This window comes from Enoplosus armatus, chromosome 2 (genome assembly GCF_043641665.1).
Source record: "Enoplosus armatus isolate fEnoArm2 chromosome 2, fEnoArm2.hap1, whole genome shotgun sequence".
Classification (NCBI taxonomy): domain Eukaryota; kingdom Metazoa; phylum Chordata; class Actinopteri; order Centrarchiformes; family Enoplosidae; genus Enoplosus; species Enoplosus armatus.
Window position 1 is genome coordinate 6808314 of NC_092181.1, and position 22648 is coordinate 6830961.

Genomic DNA, 22648 nt, shown 5'->3' on the forward strand with positions numbered 1-22648 from the left:
TTACATTCACCAGGTGCCCAAAAACACGGCACCAAACCAATTCTTATGTGTCAACACATTCATTCACCAGAGCAACTTTATGAGGTGATAATATGTCTGTGTTGTGTTTTCAGCTTGTTCTGGTGGCCAGAATAATCTGTTAATGCAGCTTTATAGTAGGATTTATACAGGGTTTGGTTGTCCTACCTAAACATAGTACATTGGATGGTAATTTTTCATATACAATAGTCTCTCTCTTTCTCTCAGATACACACACACAATTCAATCTTGCTGCATTGATTTAAAAACAAAAGACACTCTGCTTTATGCCTAGCTGTATTGTTGAGGTAAAGAAGTGAAAAGCTGATGGGGGAAAGTTCTCTTAACAATGACAGTTTAGTGGTAATAGTAGCAGAAGGGTGATGTGGCACCAGTAGAGGAAGCTAATGCTGTCCTGTCACTGTTATTTACGCAAGGCCATTGAGCAAACATAGAGGAAAAAGTAGAAGAGGCACGCAGATATGCATGAGTGATGTACGACATGACCCCGAGACTAACAGGATGTCCCTGGTGGTGGGCAGGTGCTTCTTATGCACCTATAGCACGCTCTTGAAAAACATCATTTTCAACAGCTGTGTGTCTATTTTGTGAAAACACACACTTCTGATACTTTCCAACACAGTGTATATTCACATATATCAACACAACTTAATAGTTATTCCAATGTTTTGTTGAAAATACAAGCTTGATACACAAATACGATGTATTCTTGTGAACCAATATGTTGTAAACAGCTCATGCTTTACAGAACTGAAAACAGTTCATCCCAATGCCATTTTAATGTTCTTTTGAAAGATGCATTTAAATCTCTCTCATGCCGTCCATTATGAATGGAACACGCCGTAACCCGGATTGGCAGTGACGTCCGCATTGTTTATTATAAACTCACGTCATATGCAGAGTTCTCTATAATTGAATGTCCTGCCTCCAATAACCTCAAGGACTCCAGGGGCAGCGTTGGCATGGCAACTGCACTTGGATGTTTTTCTTTTTTTATATAAATGTATTTAAAGGTGAATGTTCATCTCTCTCTCTCTCTCTCTCTCTGCCAACATCCTTATTAAAATCCCATTAAGCTTTAATGACCTGAATTCGTCCAGATGGTCAAAACAAACGTCGATCAGCGTATCCTCATCTTTCATTCTCTCCCCCTGCTCTGAATTCATGCTGCTTATTACTGAACTTCCTGGTGCAGTCATTCATATGAGCAATTAAATTTCCCCTTTGCCAGCCTTTTACGTCCTTCTGGTTCAGTGCAGCTCAGAATTTCCTGTTCATCCCGCGTGAGAAGGAAAATCCACAGAGAGGTGTTCTTCATTCATAGAATATCTTTAAATACTAAACAGATACTTCTGATTGTACACTGGTAGCTGCGTTTGTTTACTCAAGTGGGGCCCTTAAGTACAATTTTGAGGTACTCATACTTTTTACACGAGTCTTTCCATTTTATGTAATGTATGCTTCAAATCATCTGTAGTAAATAGTTAGTTTGCAGATTCATATTTCACCAACAAAACACATGATCATGTTATTAAATATGCTGCATTTTCAGCCATGCTGGTGGCATGGCTCTAGCTATGGCAATGTCTGTCTGCCTGTCTGTCAGCTGGTCTGTTGGTCAGTCAGTCCACCACATCTGGTCCAGACTGAAACATCTCAACAACCGCTGGATGGATTGCCATGACATTTTACAGACATGCATGGGCCCAGAGGATGAATCCTACTGACTCTGGTGATCCCCTGACTTTTCCTCTACTGCCACCAGCAGATTGACATTTGTGGTTTTGCGTAAAATAGATTAGATGGATTACCCTGAAATCCTGTACACACATTCATGTCGTCCTCAGGATGCATTGTAAGACATTTGGTGATCCCTGAACTTTTCCTCTTGTGTCATCATCAGGTCAAAAATTCAATTTGGTTGACACCTGCAAGCTAATGACATCAGCCTCAGCTGTGCTTTGCATTTAGTGCAAATTAGCGCATGTTAGCACGCTAACACACAGATGGTAAAGATTATACCTGCTAATAATCAACATGTTAGCATTGATGCTGTGAAAAAGTTAGTGTGCTGATGTTAGCATTTAGCTCCGCAGTGCCTAGGTGCAGCCTCACAGAGCCACTAGCATGGCTGCAGACTCGTTATACTGTGTATCAAACTACCCAGCAGCATATAAAGTAGTTAAAATTAGCTCTTCCTCAACCACCTAGAGCATTCAAATGCAGGGTTACATGTTCATTCATCAAAAATGATAATCCAATCATAATTTTGCATATAGAGTAGGCCTACTTTTACTTATGTACATACGTTCCATACATTTTGCTGTTGATACTTCTCTTCTTTTACTTAAAGTGGCGATAATCAATATCTTAATAGGTTAACGAATGATCACAGACTTGTTTCTGCTGCTCCTAGATTTTTACTTGTAATATTTTGATACTGTTACTACTGACTAATGACTGCACAAAATATTAGCGACATTTTCCTGATAGTTGAGATGCAGCTCAGTAGTCTCAAAGTTTAAAAACTATATCTCTAACTTGTTTTCTCTAGTTTCTCATTCTTTACATGCCATTCTTGCGTTAGATTTACTGACTAAGTTGACATAATTCGGATAACTGCCTGTACCTGGATCCATTTGATCCACCTGGATATTTGGTCCACTCAGTCCACATCTCTAATCTGGAGGTCTCTGACATGAATAAGCAAACCTCCAGCAACATTTACTGAAAACAACTTTATTCTGAGCTGGAGTTTTGGTCCTTCAAGACTGCTTTACCTTCTCCATGCACCTTGTGAGTAGGACACATGCCAAAAACCACATTCTACTCATAAAAAAAGCACACTGAAATATCAGTTTGTTTGAACCTTCTTTGATTTCCTACCATCTCCCATCATTATATATAGCAGACTGTTCAGGGTTGACCTGCCTGATTACATACACGTTAAACAAACAATAAAAAGGAAATGAAATTTGCAGAACAGCAGCAATATTTGCATTTCAAACCTGCCCTTACAGATAGCCTCTCCCTTTACCAGTGACTTAAGATTTTGTGAATTTGTCTCCTATTATAGTTAAAACTTTACAGTTTGTATTAATTCCAAAATATGAACGACACATAAAATGACGTGTTGTGAAATTAGTTTGGCATGAAGACATTTTGGTTTCTCTTATGTGGCAGATTGGAGGATGTGGCCGAACCAAGTGCGACAGTGACAAACTGTCAAATTGTTTCAGCCAATCGGCTCACAGAGCTCTCTGCTTTGTCAAACTGCTTTGCCACTGATGCTGTGACACGTATGAATTGCATTTAACAAAGGGGGGGGGGGGGGGTTTGTCTTTTTGTCCTTGCTGGAAAGAAAATGTAAAGCTTATACGGAGACATTAAGGTGCTACAGCAGTGTTTGTTTTAACAAGCACTATTACTGCATGAGCATACACCAAATCTGTTATCCATAGTGAAATATTGACAGAAGCTGGTTAAAGCAAAGTAAACACCAGTCCACGGAGTACTGCAGGCTTTTCCTGAACACCTTGTGTAGAAAGACTGAAGGTAAATATGGCATTAGCAACCTTAACTGATAAGTTATCCACATGGTTCTATGGCAACCATATCATATCACATATCACACAGCTTCAAAGTCAGAGATGTAGAATTAAGGGTTTTGATTCATTCAACTTTGTACAATGTTTCTAATACAAGTGAACACTGAAAAGTTGAAGCTACAATTCTATAATTTCTGTTGTTGAGAAATACTGAGTTATAAATCAAAACTTTTTGTCAGAACTGCTGATATTTTCTAATGAAGCACTTTGTTGGTGGGGGTCTTAGACCATTCTTCTGACTCATTGGCAGGCTGACCTATTTACCAATACTATACAACTACTACTATAATGACGCAATCCTCTGTGTCACAGGCCAGTGTGACATTTAAAAGCCAAACTTTGATACTAGACACATAAAAGAATAGTGTAGTTACTGTGACAATAGAGGCCTTCAGGCTATTCTGTCTTACATCAGCCAGGCAGCGCTGTTCACTGACCACCTGATGTTACAGCATTACTGCATTTGAGTGTGGCCCTTAACAAATAGATTAAATACTTTCTCAAAATCTCTGTCCTCTTTAAGCTGAAGGGAGGATTTATTTTTGCCTTTATTCTGACAGTCAGCGTGAGGGAGACAGGAGCCGTGGGGAGAGAGGGGGCCTCCTGGCCGGAGGTCAAACCATGGATGTTGCAGTCATGTTTTTTTGGGAGGTCATGTCATTGTGTTTCTTTCTGAGAATTTGAGCAGTTGAAGGAGTTTGGTGCACATTTGATTTGGTGAGTCCAATATTTTTAGACTCAGTATGTTTAAACATGACTACTTTTTACACCAACACAATAAATAAATAGAGAGAGCATTCAATGTGCCTGTATACATTTACCTTTACTATCCCGCACCGGTCGAACCTGCCCTTCAATATTTCTAGATGTGAGCACTGACTGCACCTGTTGAACTGCTTCTCAGGTTTCTCATTCGCCTACTCATACATAAGATGTGACACTCGCTCCCCTGGTTAGCTGCACTACCTCCCTTCACTAAATAAAGTAACAAGTCGGTAAATAAATATCATCACAGTGAAATGTGATGAAGCACACCACCAGGAGCACGGAGAAAAATAGAAAGAATTAACTATTCTTAAAACTCCCATATTTACATATATATATATATATATTGACTGTGACTCTCAAATAAAATGAACCTCAAGCTTTGCCTTAAAGGGTCAGTTCAGCCAAATTACAAAAAACACATACCTCTAGTGGTACATAACCACGTGTATAGTTTTGATTTCATTTGCCTGGGCTTTAAGATATCTGCCTCTGAGATTTCTGAAGCTACTTCCTACCAGACAGTCCTCAAAAAAGCCGTTGGCAGGCTGTTCTGGATTATCCGGGACAACAGGGACAATGTTTCGGGTAAGAGACATTGTTGATTCTTCTCAAGAGTATTGGGGGCAGCTGCAGATATCTCAAAATGTGGACAAACAAAACCAGAACTATCTGTGACACCCTGAAGGATCACTGTGGATCACGACCCCCCCCCCCCCCCCCCCAACCCCCAACCCCCTCATAGTTGCATCAGTTACGGAAACAATATTTTGAATTGCCATGTTACAACATAGTTTACGTATTTCAATCACAGAACATATATTTTTTCACACAATTTGGATAAACAAAACAATACAGCATGACGTGGCTACAATATGGTCGAAACTGTGTTTGGATATGAATATAAATAACTTAAACGGCTTAAAAGGTGTGGTGGCTTAAAAAACATGATCCCTACACCGTTTTCCATGATCCCTGGGTGTATCGCTCAGGGCTGATGTGTCGGCCTGCCAGCAGAGAGCAGGGAGAGCCGCTCGTCATTCACTTCCAGGTGCAGACCGCTGCGGTCCAGTCACATTTCAACACGAACTGCTTTCGGCCTGATAAATGCGCATGCGCACTACGTATGACCCCTCCGGTTTCTGCGTGCACTGCCACGTTAGTAGCGGTAGACACAAAATACCAGCTACTCTCCCAACCTTAAACAAGGAAAAAGACCAAAACTAAGACCAATTTCGCAGCGAAACCGTAGCCGACCGTGTCTGCAGCTCCCGCCTCTCAGTCAGAAACAATACTCGACGGCAACTATGTTGAAGTTTTTGCTCCTCTGTACACTGGCTGTGGCCAGCCGGGCTGAGATCGCTGAGGAAGATGATGTCCTGGTGCTGAAGAAAAGTAACTTCGACGAGGCTCTCCAAGCTCACCCCAACATCCTGGTTGAATTCTGTAAGTAACAGTAGCTATTAAATCTCCAGCTAACGCTAGCTGCCTCCAGCAGACTCGCCGGTTGCTCGGCTAGCTGGCTACATTAAGCCTGGGTTAGTGTTAGCATTAAACTTTGACACTTGTGACAAGTTGCTGCTGTGAGTGGCTAACTTACTGTCGTGCTCAGTTTTGCATCCATGCGTGAGTCTATTTCAGCTAGCTGCCCGCCAGCTATTTAACCGCAGTTCACACTGTAAAAATGGACGGGACAGTGTTCATCAGGCTGCGTTTTCTCTTTGCCAGACTATTGCACATTAAATTTGACTCACGTTAGCTAGCACCGTTTACCCTCGAAGTACAAACGGATCCTGAGGAGGACACCAAACTTGACGCCACAAAATAACCCCCTAACTTGCTTTACTACTAAAGAATTAAATATTAAAACTACTAATCACATTACAACTTCCGTTTAGCCATATTATTGCTTTAACTTGGCTAACGTTATAACCTTAGCTCCACAATGTTATAGAATGCTAATAGCAGAGCACCATATCGTATTTTGAAAAGTCAACCATGGGTAATGCAGTAATAACACAATTAAGAATACCGTAAGTAGTAGGAGGTGAATCAGTAAAGTGCGGGGTTATTAAGTGAAGTTTCGATAGCCTGCTGTGATTTCATACTGTAGGTTTCAGTTTTCGTGCAACCCGGACGTCTCATTTACTCATTTACAATCCAGGTTTTCTATTCAAGTCATTTGTTCGCCCTAATAACAGAGTTCGTCTTCGTGTCATGGCATCACAGGCTTTAACGAGACACTTCTTCATAGCCTGCAGGCCCATCCCGCTACACTTTTGTCAGATTGTTGATCTGCTCACACACTGCGTGACAAATCAGCGGACCAGTCAGAGACGGTCGTGGGGGAGATTCTCCAATGAGCTCAGGATGGGAGGGAGGAAGGCTTTGTTGGTCCACGTATTTTTTTCTTCCTTCAGCTGGGCGGGATCTTGGTTGGGATGTGGAGCTAGGTTGACGTGTACTTTTACAAAAGTTCATCTGTGTGTTCATAGTGACCCGACTGAGACAAGGAAGTTTTGTTCTTTGTCAACAATTTAAGGTGATGCAATGCCGGTCATTTCTGATTAGGTGATTATCTGTTTGGAATTTGTATCCAGACTTTTACATGTGCAACTGGGGACATACTGGCTTACAAATTTAACATGTGAAACCACAGTGGAAATGAAATGATTCCGCATTTTTATGGCAGCCTGCTCTGGCCACTAGGATATTAATTCATAATCCTCAAACGAGGTCTCTCACAAGTTCAAACTATTCTATTTAAAAAGGTTGCAAACTTACTTCACTTAAAGTTGTCCTGAAACGTATCAATATAGCGCTGAATGTTTTTATTTTCATGAATTAATCTGTTGATAATATTGTAAATTGTTTAGTTTATAAAAAGTTCCCAGAGATTGAAGCTGACATCCCCAATTTGCTTGTTTTGTCAGTCTAAAACCTAATGCTGTTTAAATTACAATTAAATACAACGGATTACATCAGCAAATCCTCACATCGAAGTAGCTGACAAAACGGTAAATCATTTGGCAAAATACATGGTAATCAATTCTGTCGATGGACCAATTGATTAATCAACTCAATGTTTTCATACCAATATGTTCTGCTCTGCTTTGTATAAACGGGACAGTGTCTCGGTGTTTAGAGGTAAGTGTTTTTGAGTGGGTGATCATCAATTCTTTCAATTTGATGATGATTTTAAAAATAAAAAGCCACAGAAATGCAAAGCATATTATTTCATGTCAAGAAATGTAAAGAAATCACTTCAGGCTGTTTCGATGGACATTTGGAATTATATGTGTGTGCTGGAGGATTTAATTAAAAAAAAGGTAAGAGTAATCAATAATGACAGTCTTATTGCAGCTCCCTTATTTTTCGCGTGGCTATGTAGAACTTTATTCATCCTGAATGGGGTTTTTTTGTGCCAAAACTGATCAACCCCCTTTAGATCAGGTTTACTTATCACCAACAATGCAAACCTCTGGGTGTTTCCTGCTAAATGTCTTTCCGTCACTCCTGTAGATGCCCCATGGTGCGGTCACTGCAAGGCCCTGGTTCCAGAGTACGCCAAGGCCGCTGGAATACTGAAGGCAGAGGGCTCAAAGGTCCGTCTGGGTAAGGTGGACGCCACAGAGGAGACCGAACTGGCCCAAGAGTACGGCGTCCGGGGATACCCCACCATCAAGTTCTTCAAGGGTGGCGACAAGGAGTCACCCAAAGAGTACTCTGGTGAGCACTATTGTGATTTTCATTGTTACAGACTTGCTTGCATGAGATAGATTAGTTAGAATTTGAGGCAGTGGTGGTAAATTAACTCCATTTATATACTGCAGGCAGGTGTCCGTGACGTGGTGTTTTTGTTTACTCATGTTCTTATTTTCCTAATTACATCATATAACTTTCTGTATTTGCATGTGTTTTTTTTCCCATCGTGCATTTGTCTTTTCTCTACCCACGTCACATTAGTGGGAGATTTCTTCACAAAGTGATGTAATATTGTGTAACCCCCCCCCATAGTAAAGTGAGCAAATGTTATTTCATAATATAATGTTATGAAATGCTTCATAGATGGCATAAAGAACCAGTGCTCAGAACCATAGGCAAGCCCTAGTGACTGTCTTCATCCTGGTAATATGATAGAAACAGTAAACTAGCCAATCAGCTTTCAGCAACATGGCTGAGACAAAATGTGGGTTGGGCCCTCCGTGCACGTTCCTCCCATGCTGACTCTCCCAGCCGGCTTGAGATATGTGCAGTTCTTCACGTCGCCTCTTAGCTGGCCTGGGCCAGGCTCAGTTTGGAAAGGGAGGGGGGGGGGGGGTAAGCTCGGAAGGTTTTTTTTTTTCACGTGGAAATTGCTCCTCTGACTTGAGTCTCCCGTCTCCCACGCACTGCCTGAGACCTCACAGCACTGCACCAAGACTGCATGCTCACTTTATCAACATGTGTCTCTCAGTGACATTGCTACTGTGTTGCATCACTGGTTCAGCCTGACAGCCAGGTTCTACTTTAAGTCCAGTTTTAGCCGCAAACTCCACAGAAAGGTAAACAGGTTTTTGCAGTTGGCATAATGATTATAGTTGAATTATCATACAACACGGTGCTTGGATCTGGAAGTGAAAACAAATGAGCAGTTAGCCAGAGGTTTTCACAAATGCAGAAGTGTCTATTTCTGCTGTCGTATTTTCACTTTCAAAACTTTAACACCAGAAACTGTATGAGGGAGTCTCCGTACCTCCACATAGAGTAGTGCAAATTCACTTAAACATCTGCACCCTTGAGGCACTGTAGTATTTAACCTGAGGTCAGGTGTATCTCTGTCTGTCTGAGCAAAGGTGGCATCACTTCGGCTCTGTTCAAATACTGAACAACATGTTTCCTGCTTTCCTAATGAAGCCTGATAACTCATCACGTTGTCCATATTTCATTTAAATCATTCAAAGTTCAGTGTTTGACGACATGTGCACATACATAAGTACTTGACTCATTGTGTTTTGTTGTCTCGCAGCTGGCAGGCAAGCAGATGACATCGTCGGCTGGCTGAAGAAGCGCACTGGCCCGGCCGTCGCTACCCTGGCTGGAGTCACAGAGGCAGAGTCTCTGATCGCTGACAATGAGGTGGCAGTCATCGGATTCTTTAAGGTATGATTCTGATCTCTTAAGGTCCAAACATAACAAGTTAAGATTTTTGTCCTTCTGTTGATATTGTATGAACTCTTTTTGGTCCGATTCTTGGATGGTTGATGTAATACAGTTGGTTTCACAAGCATACAGTATGATATCTCAAAATACATAACCATGTCGCTCAGTTTATTGCTTTGTTTATTGCCAACATAAAGCTATGATGCTTTGTCATCTCAAATGCACAATTAATACATTTTGGGCTACTCAGTGTCTTCATTATTCATATCATTTGCCTGGCATCATCTCTGTCACTATACTGGGTTGCTTTCAAATAATCTAAAGAGCCACATTGCATTTTACATGTTTTAAAAAGTATGTTTTGACCACTGAGGATTACTTGCGCAGTGCTTTATGTTAAGCGTTTCTTGTGTCTGTAGGATGCTAACTCCGCCGCTGCCGTGGCCTTCGAAAAAGCAGCTGAAGCCGTAGATGAAATTCCCTTCGCCGTGACCTCCGACGATGCTGTTCACTCCAAGTTCGAGGTGTCCCAGGACAGCGTTGTCCTCTTTAAGAAGGTGATTCAAGTTCTTTTTTTTTTTCTTCACTGTTACATAATAATTTGTGTAAATGTCATAGTGACACACAAATATATTATCGATGTATAGTCAAACATGGACGAACATGTGGTTACAGGATGTCCTCCAAATTGGTTGACTCATGATATTTTTAAGTATTTACTCACTGTCCCAGGTGCAGTCAAAATATATTGTAAATAGGTTATAGTGGCCTTGCATCACTTGTGGAACACACTCTTACATATGCAAGCGAATTTACAGACGAGCCGCTGAAGATACCCCAGTGTTTTTGATCTACACCTTGGTAACGTGATGCTGTCGACCTCACAGTATCCACTCTCAAGCTGCTAATCTTGGCTCATCTGAGGTCCTTCAACGCTTGAAATGCGTGCCTGCCTGCCTTTGGGCCTGTAGCTCGACCCAGCCAGCGAATGACCTCAGCATGTTTAGCTAATGGTGATGAATGGTAAAGAGCTGTATTCGGCGATGATGCGTCTCTCAAGGAGCCCCATAGGCTATGAGCAGAGGATGCATAACCATGTCTAGCCCAAGTAGGCCATCTGTCCCTTCTTTCTATGTGTTGCAGCTCATTGAAATGTAATTTAAATCCATTGACTACAAACATCCCTGGCAGTATAGATCAGAGCTCATTTAGCTTCCTTATCAGCAAAACAGTCATGTGTAGATTTGTCAGACTGGGTCAAGGTCCAGTATGTCAGTCAATATAAAATTAAGCAACCATGTGTATTGTGAGGGTGTTAATTTAAGCTCAAAGGTTTGAGACTCATAACCATGCTTCTTAAAAGCAAATGGCGACTGATGGAATTGAAACAAAAATAATCGGACGACAGTGCGAAGACAATGTGAAAGGGGTGATGAACCTGAACCTGAACCTGAATCTGCTCGGCTTGGCAGAGCTTTATAGTGAGTTTCGGCTCCTTGTTTAGCTGTCCGGCCACAACGTTTAGGGTCACTCTCACCGCTCTTATAGCATCATTTTTCGGCCACAGCAGGCAGCTGTTCTCAGTGGAAAAAGCTCAAAAAACCCACTGTACACTACACGCCCAGAAAACAGACACAGTTAGTGACTAGCACAGGAGATGGGAAAGACCAAAAACGTATAAAAGTAAATGTTGGACTTATACTTAGCCCTGTGGCCAGAAACACCAGTCCAGATGAATGCGAATGTTGCTCCATAACTTTCTTAACTATTGCTCTCGCCATAACAACTTAAAAGGTAATATGTCAGTGTTGTGAAATGTATGAACATGAAAGGAATTCTCATTACAATCTTCAAAAACACTGAACTCCTACCCAGATCCTGACCAATGTATGTGGACATATGAGGCATGGACCACAGTCATATTCCACCTAACTGTTTGACACAGATTGATCTTATATACTTATATGTGTGTGTGTGTGTTTGTATTTTTATTTAATTCACATTCGCTTTGGTACCTCGTGATGGGCATCATTGTTTATAACATTTTATAGTTTGCAGTAGATCAGTAATTCAATCGTTTCATGCTGCTCCAGCAAGAGACAACAAACTCTAAATATGTCAGTGCGTTTCTGCACTCAGTCCTTTGAGTTGCGAATGATCTTCTTTCATTTTGGACCACAGCTCAGTCCTCCCACTGTCCGGCCTTTCATCCATGTCGGTAACTTTACCCCGACACAAACACCGCTGACGTGGGCTCGTTGCCTACAGCTAGGCAAACCCTCCCGAAGCAGGGGCTCACTCTTAATAAACAGCTGGGGGTCTTTCACTTGTTTATTGCAACGGGTTTGGGGCTTAAGTTTCATAGCCTTGGTCAGTGCCCTCGGGGCTGGCAGTATGCCAGCGGCCAAATGTCTTTTTTCCCATTGTGTGCCAGTAAGGGCTGCTTGGCACAGATGTACCACCGCTATTCTTAACACTCAATAAAAGGTCCTCTTTCATCAGCTGGGGGGTTACCAGAGGATTTTAAAGTGGTTTGTCTGGTAAATCTATGTTTGGTGTTCACAGGCAGATTTGGTGGGTGGATAATATTTGTACCTAAATGTTTCCATGTTTCCTTTACAGTTTGATGAAGGGCGCAATACCTTTGATGGAGAGGTGACCAAAGAAAACCTCCTGGCTTTTGTCAAGGCCAACCAGCTGCCTCTGGTCATCGAGTTCACTGAGCAGGTAATGACTGGGGCCACGCACATCGACGTGAAAAGTCCAAGTGTGATCCCCACATGTCAAACCTGTATATTTCTGTTATCTGCAGACGGCCCCTAAAATCTTCGGTGGAGACATCAAGTCCCACATCCTCATGTTTCTGCCCAAAGCTGCTTCAGACTTTCAGGACAAAATGGACGAGTTTAAGAAGGCCTCCGAGGGATTCAAGGGTCGGGTAGGTGAACTCTGCCAGTCTGTCAAAGGCACTCGTCTTTAACCTGTCAAGCGTGAGCCAAAGGTTGACCTCCTCCGTCTCCCCTGTCCAGATCCTGTTCATTTTCATCGACAGCGACGTGGACGACAACCAGCGCATCCTGGAGTTCTTCGGCCTGAAGAAAGAGGAGTGCCCTGCCATCCGCCTCATCACTCTGGAGGACGAAATGACCAAGTACAAGCCCGAGAGCGACGCCATCACAGCAGAGAGCATCGTCAAATTCTGCACACTGTTCACTGAGGGCAAACTCAAGGTGAGGGAGAGGAGTGGTTAGATATGGCAGCACATTAACGTTACAGATATTCTTACACTCTGGCTTTGATTTAATATATTATATAATGAGGGCAATTTTACACAGAAGTGCTGAGTGCAAACATTTTTTGGACAGCTACAAGTAATTAAATCCTTAAAGTCGTGTTGATGCCATGCTTCGTTTATTGAGCTACACTCTTGAATGTGCTGCTGACAAAACAGGACCATGAGTTTTAACACCTAAAATTAAGCATCATGTGTTTTAACGCAGATTTCTTTTTATGTTAAATGACAGTAATTGACGTGTATAGAATTGGTGACACATTGTCTATATTCACTGTCTTCTCTCACAGCCCCACCTCATGAGTCAGGACATCCCTAAAGACTGGGACAAAAACCCCGTCAGGGTTTTGGTCGGCAAGAACTTCGAGGAGGTCGCCTTCGATACCTCTAAGAACGTCTTTGTGGAATTCTGTAAGGGCCTCTTCTTGTCAGCAGACGTTTCCATGTTCTAACGGCATTAGAACACGTGAATAACCTTTTTGGAGGTTGTAGAGGGGTTCACCTGTTTGTTTTTTAAAGGGGTATTTTCCTGCACTCACAGCTCAGTTGCTCATACAGTAGGTGGTAGATTTGGCAAAGCCTCTAGCTTCAGTGTCTGAAACTCAAATCTTGCCCTTCCTTATTTTGCCTGCGCTAAGCCATTTTCAGATACCTAAGAGTCGATGCTGGAGGCTCACTCACACCCTCTTGGCCCACTCTCTGCAAATGAATTTGTTATCAGACACTGACGTTAAATAAATTTGGTTAAATATAGCTGCCGGATTATTTTTATAGCAATCCACATTCAAGTTTGCACTATTTTTGGAGGAATTTTCCATCGCTGGCTGTTGAATGCAGCTTACGGTTAGTCATGCACAGCGGGGCAGGACCGTACTACCTGACAGGTGACCGCCAGTCGAAGGGGACATGTTCAGTGTGTGTTTGCCTGCTTTCAGCTATACATTGCATTGGGATGTACAGACCTGTCTGAAAATCAAACATCCAGACACCCTATCGGCCAGGGCTTAATTTGATGGACTGAAAGAAAATACATGACATGATATTACTTGTTATTTAAATGTGTTCACTGGTCAATATCTAATTAAACTAAAGCCAATCCAAGTCTATTTTGTTTTGTCTGTAATGATCAAACACTGAACTACTTTTATGTTTTTGTGGTATTCCAGATGCACCTTGGTGTGGACACTGCAAACAGCTGACTCCCATCTGGGAGAAGCTGGGAGAGAAGTATAAGGACAGCGCCGACACCATCGTGGCTAAGATGGACTCCACAGCCAATGAGATCGAAGCAGTCAAAGTCCACAGCTTCCCCACTCTTAAGTTCTTCCCTGCAGGAGAGGAGCGCAAGGTGAGTGCTCGTAACTTTTCTAGACAGCGTTTTCTGTCACATTTGATCCATCAGCGCAGAGAGAGATTAAATATTGGTCTCTCTTATCTTCAGCATCTTCTGTAAACATCTCTGTTTGTGTTGACTGATCTATAATCCCTCCATCTCCGTCCCGCCCGTAATAAACGGGTTCACCCTCTTTATTCGTCACACGCCTTTGCAGTTGTCAGTTATAGTGATCCGAGTGGTTATTTGGATCCAAAATGATTGCCATAGGCGCAAGTATCATTAGTGCCTCTTGATTTAGCAGCGTTAACCCTGTGCAGAAACCTGAGCTTGCTGGCCTGGTCAGTTTCTGCACCATTATGTTGGTGTTTGGTTCTTTTTGATTCCTGCTCGATGACTTCACTCACATCGAGGCTCTCTGCTCAGCTTGCACCTGCCTCTCCCCGTAGGGCGCCTTCACGTGTCATTTTAGCAATCGTAAATGAGTGGCATATACTGCGGCCACCCCACAGTAAGTCTAAGGATTAGCCCATGACCCTGCTTAGATGAAGAAGGCTAAGAAAGGATGGAGCTGCAGTGGCAGCCACGAGGTGCTGTGTAGCAGGTCGCTGTGGCTGGTTTAAATATCTCAAAATTAAATCGGTAGCTTTTTGGTTGTCATTTTGCAACCTTATTTTAGCAGACACCCCACTGGCTTGTTGCTGTGTCACTGCTCATAGATGACCTCTGGACAACTTTTTGGCACCATAGTTAAGGCTGAGCGCCAACGTTTATTGGCTGCTTTTAAATGGCACAGTCAGGTGTCAAAGCTCAGTGATTAAACATGTGCATTCACACTTGTGTAGACTTTTTGGGGGGGGATGGGGCGGCACAGTCCTGTATGTTTACCCGAAATGCTGTCTGATCAACAGGTGATTGATTACAATGGTGAGAGAACACTGGAAGGCTTCACCAAGTTCCTGGAGAGTGGTGGCAAGGACGGCGGTGCCCCTGCAGGAGACGAGGAGGAGGACGATCTGGACGCAGAGGTAAGATCATTCACGCACTTCACAGGAAGCAGTACAGTTGTACCCTCGTGAGAAGAAATAGAGGTCTGTCCCATTTTATATATATAAAAAAAAAACAAAAAAAACACACATTTGACATAAAAGAAGTATGCTAAAACAAGAACAACAGCTGCTACATTGAATCATTTCATGAATAATTAGTGCTTAGGGATTGTTTTACTCATTTTACTTTTATATTATTCTTAATATTATCATTTGAAGATTCCTTTTTGCAGTCCTAATAGCTACCTAAAATAGGTTAAGGGGACCAACTCTTAAAACTGACCCACTTTGTTAGGTGGCGGGTGGCAAGCATTATAAGGTCCATGTTTTTTTTTTTTGTATGCCAGAAATGGAACCTGTCCTAAACTTACTCCAGGTGCAAACTGTTTAAATGGACAATAAGCGATAGCCAGCAGCTACGTTGGTGAAAAAGACATTGATCAATCTGTCAGAAACTTTCCACCATATCTTGGTTAAAGATGCAGAGGTTGAGCTTTGACAAGCTCCCCTATAGCTTCCTGTGTGCTACAGCTCTGCTGCACCCAGTGCACATTAGGGGGGGGTCCTCTTCATTAGCTCCTTTCCACTCCATTGTTGCCACCACGCCCCCTTCTCAGAAGTCTAATTGCAGCCCGGCTGAATGCTGTCCACTAATGCTGTCTTCAGCTGTCACAGCTTCTCACTGGGCTTTCCCTGGAGGCCTGAGCCTCTGGTTGAAAGCAGCACGTGCAGCGCTGCAGTCGACATTAGGGCCTTTAATGTATCTGCCACATCTCCTCACACCACCTGTCCTCAGACTAGACATGGAGGAATGGCCGTGCAAAAACAAAGATATCATCTATATGCCGAGCTGTGGTTGTGACGCAGTGTTGATTACACATTCTGCTGAGTGCCGAATGGTTTGATTTGTTCAGACAGTGATTTGAGGTAGGTGTTTGTCACAACCTCATGTTGACAGATACATTTTCATAAGCAAAAAGTTATACCTCTCCCATTCTCCTGTAGAGTTTCTGAGAATGCTGTTTTAATACAACATCTCTGGTCTGGTTCATGGGCATTCACTTAAAACTAGACCTGCATGCTTGCCTGATGGAGAGATTCTGTCTTAATCAACAACCCTGTGCTCCTCTGCTCTCCAGGATTTGGATGATTTGGAAGAAGGACAGGACGAGGACTCTGATGGTGAGGACGACGACGGACATGACGAATTGTAAGCGCTGGCAGAGGAGAGAGAGAGGAGACGTGTCCCGCCCCAACCCTTCCAACCAGTCACCATCACCACCTCCACTTCCTTGTGGACCTTCCCTGTCCTGTGAACATTAATAATTCCCCTTTAACTGCCTCTCAGTCAGTCAGTCAGCTGGCCTGCCAGCCTGCAAGCCAGCCCGTCAGTTACTCAGTCCATCAGTGGCGTGGCCAGGCCTTTTTTGCCTGCCACATCTCCAACCTCGCAACTTGCGGCCAGACTGGTCTTGTCCCACCAGGGGGGACTCTGTGGAACAGTGCACCACCTCTATGGGAGACCTCAATGCCTTCTCTACAATGCTCCACATCAGCTGTTTGCCTTGTATATTTTAAACCAAATGTAAAAATGGCATTGAGATCCAGTTTTCAACACGTTTGTTTGTTTTTTCCTGTTGAATTTGCTCCCCTCTTCTTTAAAAAGAAAAAATAATAATTGTTCAGTGTGGGTATGAGCTAAATGAGTGTTGTAACCTGTATTCGTAGGTATGTGGGGGGGGGGGGGGGCTGCCAATGTTCTTTTCCCTGTGATGGAAATCCAGAGGACCAGAGTTTTGTGCGGTGGTTTTGTAATGACTGATCACTCAGGGGACAAGGGGCCATCCTATAGAAGTTTATTTTGTCTTCACTAAAATAAACCCCACAGAGCTTGTCCAGTGTAGCACAAAGCCCCCCCCCCCCCATCTGTAGCTGAGACCAACTATTTTCTTTCTTTTGGTGGGGGGGGTTGTAAGTCTACTTTGTTCATTTCTTCATTCCCAAATCATTTTGCGGTACAGTCTCCTCATCAGCACGGCTACTGACTATTTTCTAAAAGGAACAAAGGTTAACTTTTTTGGGAGAAATCCTATTTTATTTAATTGCTTTCACTATTTTTTTTGTTTTGTTTTGTTTTAATTTAGGATTTGTCATTTTTAATGATGTACCATTGTGCCCAGCTGTAGCCAGTTAGGTCCTGTTGGGGCAGAGTTGGCCCTTGGACACACTCTCAGACACCTCTGATGGTTTGTGGAGCCAGCTCTGATAGGTCGCACTGCATTCATGCCTAATCAGAGATTCACCGTGGTTACTAAAGCAGACAGAGATTGGTACAGTTTACTGGTCAGGTTGGTCTGAGAGAAGTGTCTATTATATCTGAAGCGGGGAGGGAACAGTTGCACAGCCCCACCCCTCACCCAAACTGTACCTCCTGCATCCCTTTGGCTCTACCCAACACCCTTGTTGCCACAGGTGTGTGTAGTGTGTGTGTGTGTGAATGGTGTGAATGGTGTAAAAATTGAATGACTAGTTATTTTCTGGTCGTCCATGAACAGGAGAGTCAATGCACCGTGTGTTTGTAGTAGTCCGTGTGTCGTTTGGCAGGGGGGGGGGCTTGAGTAGAGCAAGGTGATGGGTTTGACAGCTGTACAGCGGTGAGGGAAACTTAACAAAGCATTCCATCATATCCAAATTGATGTGGAAAACGTGAAACGGTGGCCAATAAACAAAAAAAATATAAAAATACATTTGCCTTCAGTTTTTTTTTTTGACAACTGTATTATTCCACACATGAACCTCGGAAGGGAAAATTCCATTTAGTTGCTATTTATAATTTATAATGGACAGTTTTAAAACAAAAGCGGCCAAGAATCTACGTATACTGTAATGCTGTAACACTAGTTGGAGACTATTGAACATCTGAACCGGGCAAAAACAATGGCTTGTTTTGTTGGACAAACTGTTCAAAACCCCATATATATATATGTGTGTATATATACTTGTATATGTGTATATATACATATATATATATATATATATATATATATGTGTGTGTATATATATACTTGTATATGTGTGTATATATATATGTATATATATATATATATGTGTATGTATATGTATGTATATATATGTGTATATATGTATATATATATATATGTATGTGTGTATATATATGTATGTATATATATGTATATATATATGTGTATATATATGTGTGTATATATATATATATGTGTGTATATATATATATATATATATGTGTGTATATATGTATATATATATGTGTATATATGTATGTGTGTATATGTATATATATGTGTGTATATATGTGTATATATGTATGTATATGTATGTATATATGTATGTATATGTATGTATGTATGTATATATGTATGTATATGTATGTGTGTATATGTATATATGTATGTGTGTATATGTATATATATATATACACATATATATTCTTGCTGCTCTCCAGACTGAAACTCTCAACAGATATTGGATGGACTGCCATGAAATGTTATGGTGCCCAGAGGATAAATCCTACTGACTTTAGCGGTGCCGTAACTTTTCACCAGGTCAAAAAAACGTTGTCCAATGCTTTGGTTTATGGTCAAATACCTGCATCATCTTCCCGTCATTCTCAGCTGTACTTTGTGTTTAGCACTGATAAGGTAACACGCTCAACTAAGCTGCTGAACATCAACACGTTCGTGCTGTCAACATGCTCACAGTGACAACACTAACGCGCCCCAACGTAACCCTCCTCTCCGTTTAAAAAGTGGGACTGGAAAAAAGAAAAAAGGTCTCTAAAATGTTGTTTGTTTCATATTTTGTTCTTTCACTTGGCTGTAAATGCTGTTTCAAAGCTCCACGCTGCCGAGGAGTAGGGAAGAAATACTGAATACCTCCTTAAAGGTTGTCTAATACTCAGAGCAGCCTATAAACCTTAAAAAAAATCCCCTGAAAAAACACCCAACAAGGACATGACCTCAGTGTCTTCAATTGGAGCAACAGCCCTGTCACTTTAGTGTTACTCTGGTGTGTGTGTGCTTCTTAAAACTTGTTGCATTGCCGATTTCCTGAAGAGGATGATGCAAACCATGCTGCCATTTGGAGACGATCATTAGTTCCCCTCCTGTGTCTCACATCAGTGATGAAGATAGAATATGACCATGAAGACAGCAGCCTTTCCTGACTGCTTGTGTCAGTGCAGTTAACGGTCAACAGCCTACACATGGCACCTCGCCCCTGCAGCTGGCACCGACACACTGCAGCAGTAAACCATTTTTATCCTGCCTGGTGTTTACTAGAAGCCTCCGGACCCCCCCCCCCCCCCCCCCCCTCCGTCCCTCCCTCTCAGCCATTGGGATGTCACCACTATCTTTAAGTGGGAAGCATCTGGGTGTATGTGGGGAGTGACAACAGAGGCAGAGGTTACTGGCTGTCATGTCTGGAGACGTGAGCTGGATCAGAGGCTTGTGACAGGCTGGTGGGATGGATCTGACCAGAGGGCTACTCATCTTCCAAATCTTGCCACTGGATCTGTGAGGTGTCGCGTCCTAAAATAGCCCGACTGAGAGTATAAAGAGACCCACGGGGAGGCCTGGCCTTCAGAGGAACAGCTCCACTGTCGACACACATCGGGAAGAAAGTCAAGCTTAATCTTTGCAAGGGTGTTGCTGGATTCAACCTTTTTTTTTCTGCAAGAGCTAAGGAAAATCCAACTCTGACCAGGATGAAGTACTATCAGTGCCCCGTGTCCCAGACCATGGAGATCAAGGCTTACACCCAGGACTGCGGCGTCCCAGTCAGCTGCAAGAGCTCGGCTTCTCTGAAGCCAATCCGCAGTGTGCACTTCCCCAATGACATTGTTTTCCAGGACTACGTGCGACATGGCGAGCTGGAGAGGATCGGACGTTTCATCCGAGCCAGCAGGGTCAACCTGGACACCATCTATCACTCCGGTGAGAGCCCATGAAACGTTCACATCGCCCTGAACCAGGAAACGCTCACACGGTTGCCCATCTTGCTAATTAAACCACAACATTATTCTATGCTGAACTAATGGTTGCTTCTCACCGCCCTCTCCACGTAGGCATGGCTGCTATCCACGAGGCCGTCCTGTCTGGGAACCTGGAGTGTGTGAAGCTTCTGGTCCACTACGGAGCAGATATCCACCAGAGGGACGAGGAGGGATGGACCCCACTGCACATGGCCTGCAGCGACGGCTTCCCACACATCGCACGGTTAGCATCTAGTCTAGTCTCTCTTTTTTTTTTAACACTACACAAACAACTAAGACAACACAAAGCTCTATTATAGTCAAATTCAGACTATGTAACTTTTGTTGAACAGTAGCCACTGTTACAAGTGACAATTGAGCAAGAGTCGTAGAGTTGGCAAAGTGGCCATTTTTCTAACATTTGGCAACCAAAAGCTATACCATGCCATATCAGACCAAGATTAGTCATAAAAATGGCTTGCCTAAACACTTTTCCTTGACCTTGATGGAAAACGCTTTATCTCCTTCCCTTTCCAGAGGATGGTCCAGTGTACCTTTCCTTAGCATCTAGAGAATTCGACCAGCTCGTACCATGGCTGCCACTTAGATACTTCTGGGTCATTTCACTCAGTTTGGGACCTTCTTAAGCAAAATAGACTATTCCATCAACGCAACCCAAGTAAGGCTGTAGAAGCAGAACCTGTGAGTGTATTGAATTGAGTAAGACTGCTGCTGCTGATGACACTCCTAATTTCCCTCAAAAAGTAGCCAGGAAGCAGCTGACGTTACAAGTTTACACATTTGGAAGCACATACCAACACACACACACACATATTGGCTAAGTAGCTCTCCTACGCCAGAGGTAAGACAAGCTGGGGGATCTGCCGCATTCTTGCACCCCCTTGACCTTCCTGACACTGAAATATGGCAGAAACTCGCATCAAGTTTGCAGATGTGGCAAACCAGCAAGATCTGATCTTTATATTGTGTTTCTTGCAGCTACCTCCTCTCGCTGGGTGCTGACCCTGAGCTGGAGAACGACTGCGGGGAGAAGCCGGCTGACCTCATTGAGCCGGACAACGAGGAGCTGCTGGAGCTCTTCGGGCTGGCCGTGGATGACTGAGAACACCTGGCTTTAAAGCCGCAAACTCGTCTGAAACCCACTGCCCGGTCACCCGACTGTTCTGCAGGGATGGACAGCAAAGGCCACGTCGGTCCAGCATCCTGAGTTTTGGGGGAGCTGGTTCAGCCCTGGAGGTCTGGACTGTGGATGTGTAGTGGAGTGAGGGCTGACGGAGCCCGGTGGCTGCTCCCTGAATGGAGTGACTTGTCGCTGGTGGGGGCTGGCCTCTGATCTCCAGCAGTGGAGATTTACTGTATCCTGTAAGAGCTTCCCATCTTTTTACACTGTCGCGAACTGAATCGTTTCCTTTGAAGTTGTTGATTTTGTTCGGCATGCGGCTGGAATCAGGAGGGCTTCTGAATGTTGTGAAACTTGAAACTGTTGTCGCCGCTCAGCTCATCGGCTCCTCTCTGAAAGCTGAGAATAGCAAAAGCAAACTTACAAACAGTTAACACTTAGAAATTAGAAACCTGCGGGGCTTTTTTTTTTTTTTTATTCTGCCTTCTGATCACGGTTAGACTTAGTTAACTGTATGCATTAGTCGTTGTTTGTATATGACTTTTTATACTTTTTAAAATAAAGTTTATCAGACGATAGCGTTCAGTTTGTCTTCCATTTCCTTTGTGTCCCAGCACAGTGTGAGAACTAAACACAAACACCATCAACAAGGTCATCAACCTTGTTTCCAGTGGGAAACGAACGACACCAAACGTCATTGTGCATTTAGCAGCTAAAAGTTCCAGGCTTTAGTTTTCTCAGTTGGAGACCAAAACAGAGCTAAGAGAAGAGTGAATATTAGACTTCCATTCGTCAGGTGGCCAGAAACACAACTCCAAATCTATGCTAAAGTTGCTCTGCGTCTGTTGGACAGGTAAGAAAATAGAAACATTCACTTCAATAAGTATGTCAAAAATATGTCAAGTGTTGTGTTTTTAGCTTGCTTTACTGCCTCAAGTAGCCCAAAGAAATCAACTACTGCGGCTTTATAGATACAGAAACTTAGTCTAAATAGATATATGAGCTAAAATGATCAAATATTTCAAATCTCCAATTCCATTTCAAAGGAAAAATGTGACTCTGATATAAAGTACTTATTAAGAGCCTCTTACTGGAAACACAAAACAATCTGGTTAATCTCATCAAGAGGGATTAAAGTCAGAATCGGTCAGCAGCACACTGAAATTCAGGTCATATGCTTCAAACCCGCTGCCCCAGAGGCTCCTGGGGCGATCAAGCATACTGAGGAAACAACATGTCACTCACATGTACCACGCAAAACAAGAGGCAAG

At 42.9% G+C, this 22648-nt stretch overlaps 2 protein-coding genes across 3 annotated transcripts; both read left to right on the forward strand.

The window, feature by feature from the left end:
* The first annotated feature begins 5569 nt into the window (after positions 1-5569).
* p4hb (prolyl 4-hydroxylase, beta polypeptide) lies at positions 5570-17973 on the forward strand. 2 transcript variants are annotated; one of them, XM_070922275.1, is made up of 11 exons: positions 5570-5858; positions 7935-8141; positions 9421-9554; positions 9974-10111; positions 12177-12281; positions 12367-12492; positions 12584-12784; positions 13137-13257; positions 14013-14194; positions 15091-15207; positions 16368-17973. In XM_070922275.1, exons 1-11 carry the CDS (start codon positions 5720-5722, stop codon positions 16440-16442), a joined length of 1545 nt encoding a protein of 514 aa, XP_070778376.1. In that variant the 5' UTR covers positions 5570-5719; the 3' UTR covers positions 16443-17973. The 2 variants fall into 2 exon arrangements, with proteins under 2 accessions (XP_070778376.1, XP_070778384.1); XM_070922283.1 differs by having other exon boundaries at positions 15091-15201.
* Positions 17974-19953: 1980 nt separating this feature from the next.
* ppp1r27b (protein phosphatase 1, regulatory subunit 27b) lies at positions 19954-21899 on the forward strand. The gene is made up of 3 exons (XM_070924897.1): positions 19954-20198; positions 20330-20480; positions 21236-21899. The coding sequence occupies exons 1-3, from the start codon at positions 19970-19972 to the stop codon at positions 21357-21359; spliced, it is 504 nt and encodes a 167-aa protein (XP_070780998.1). The 5' UTR covers positions 19954-19969; the 3' UTR covers positions 21360-21899.
* Positions 21900-22648: the final 749 nt, after the last annotated feature.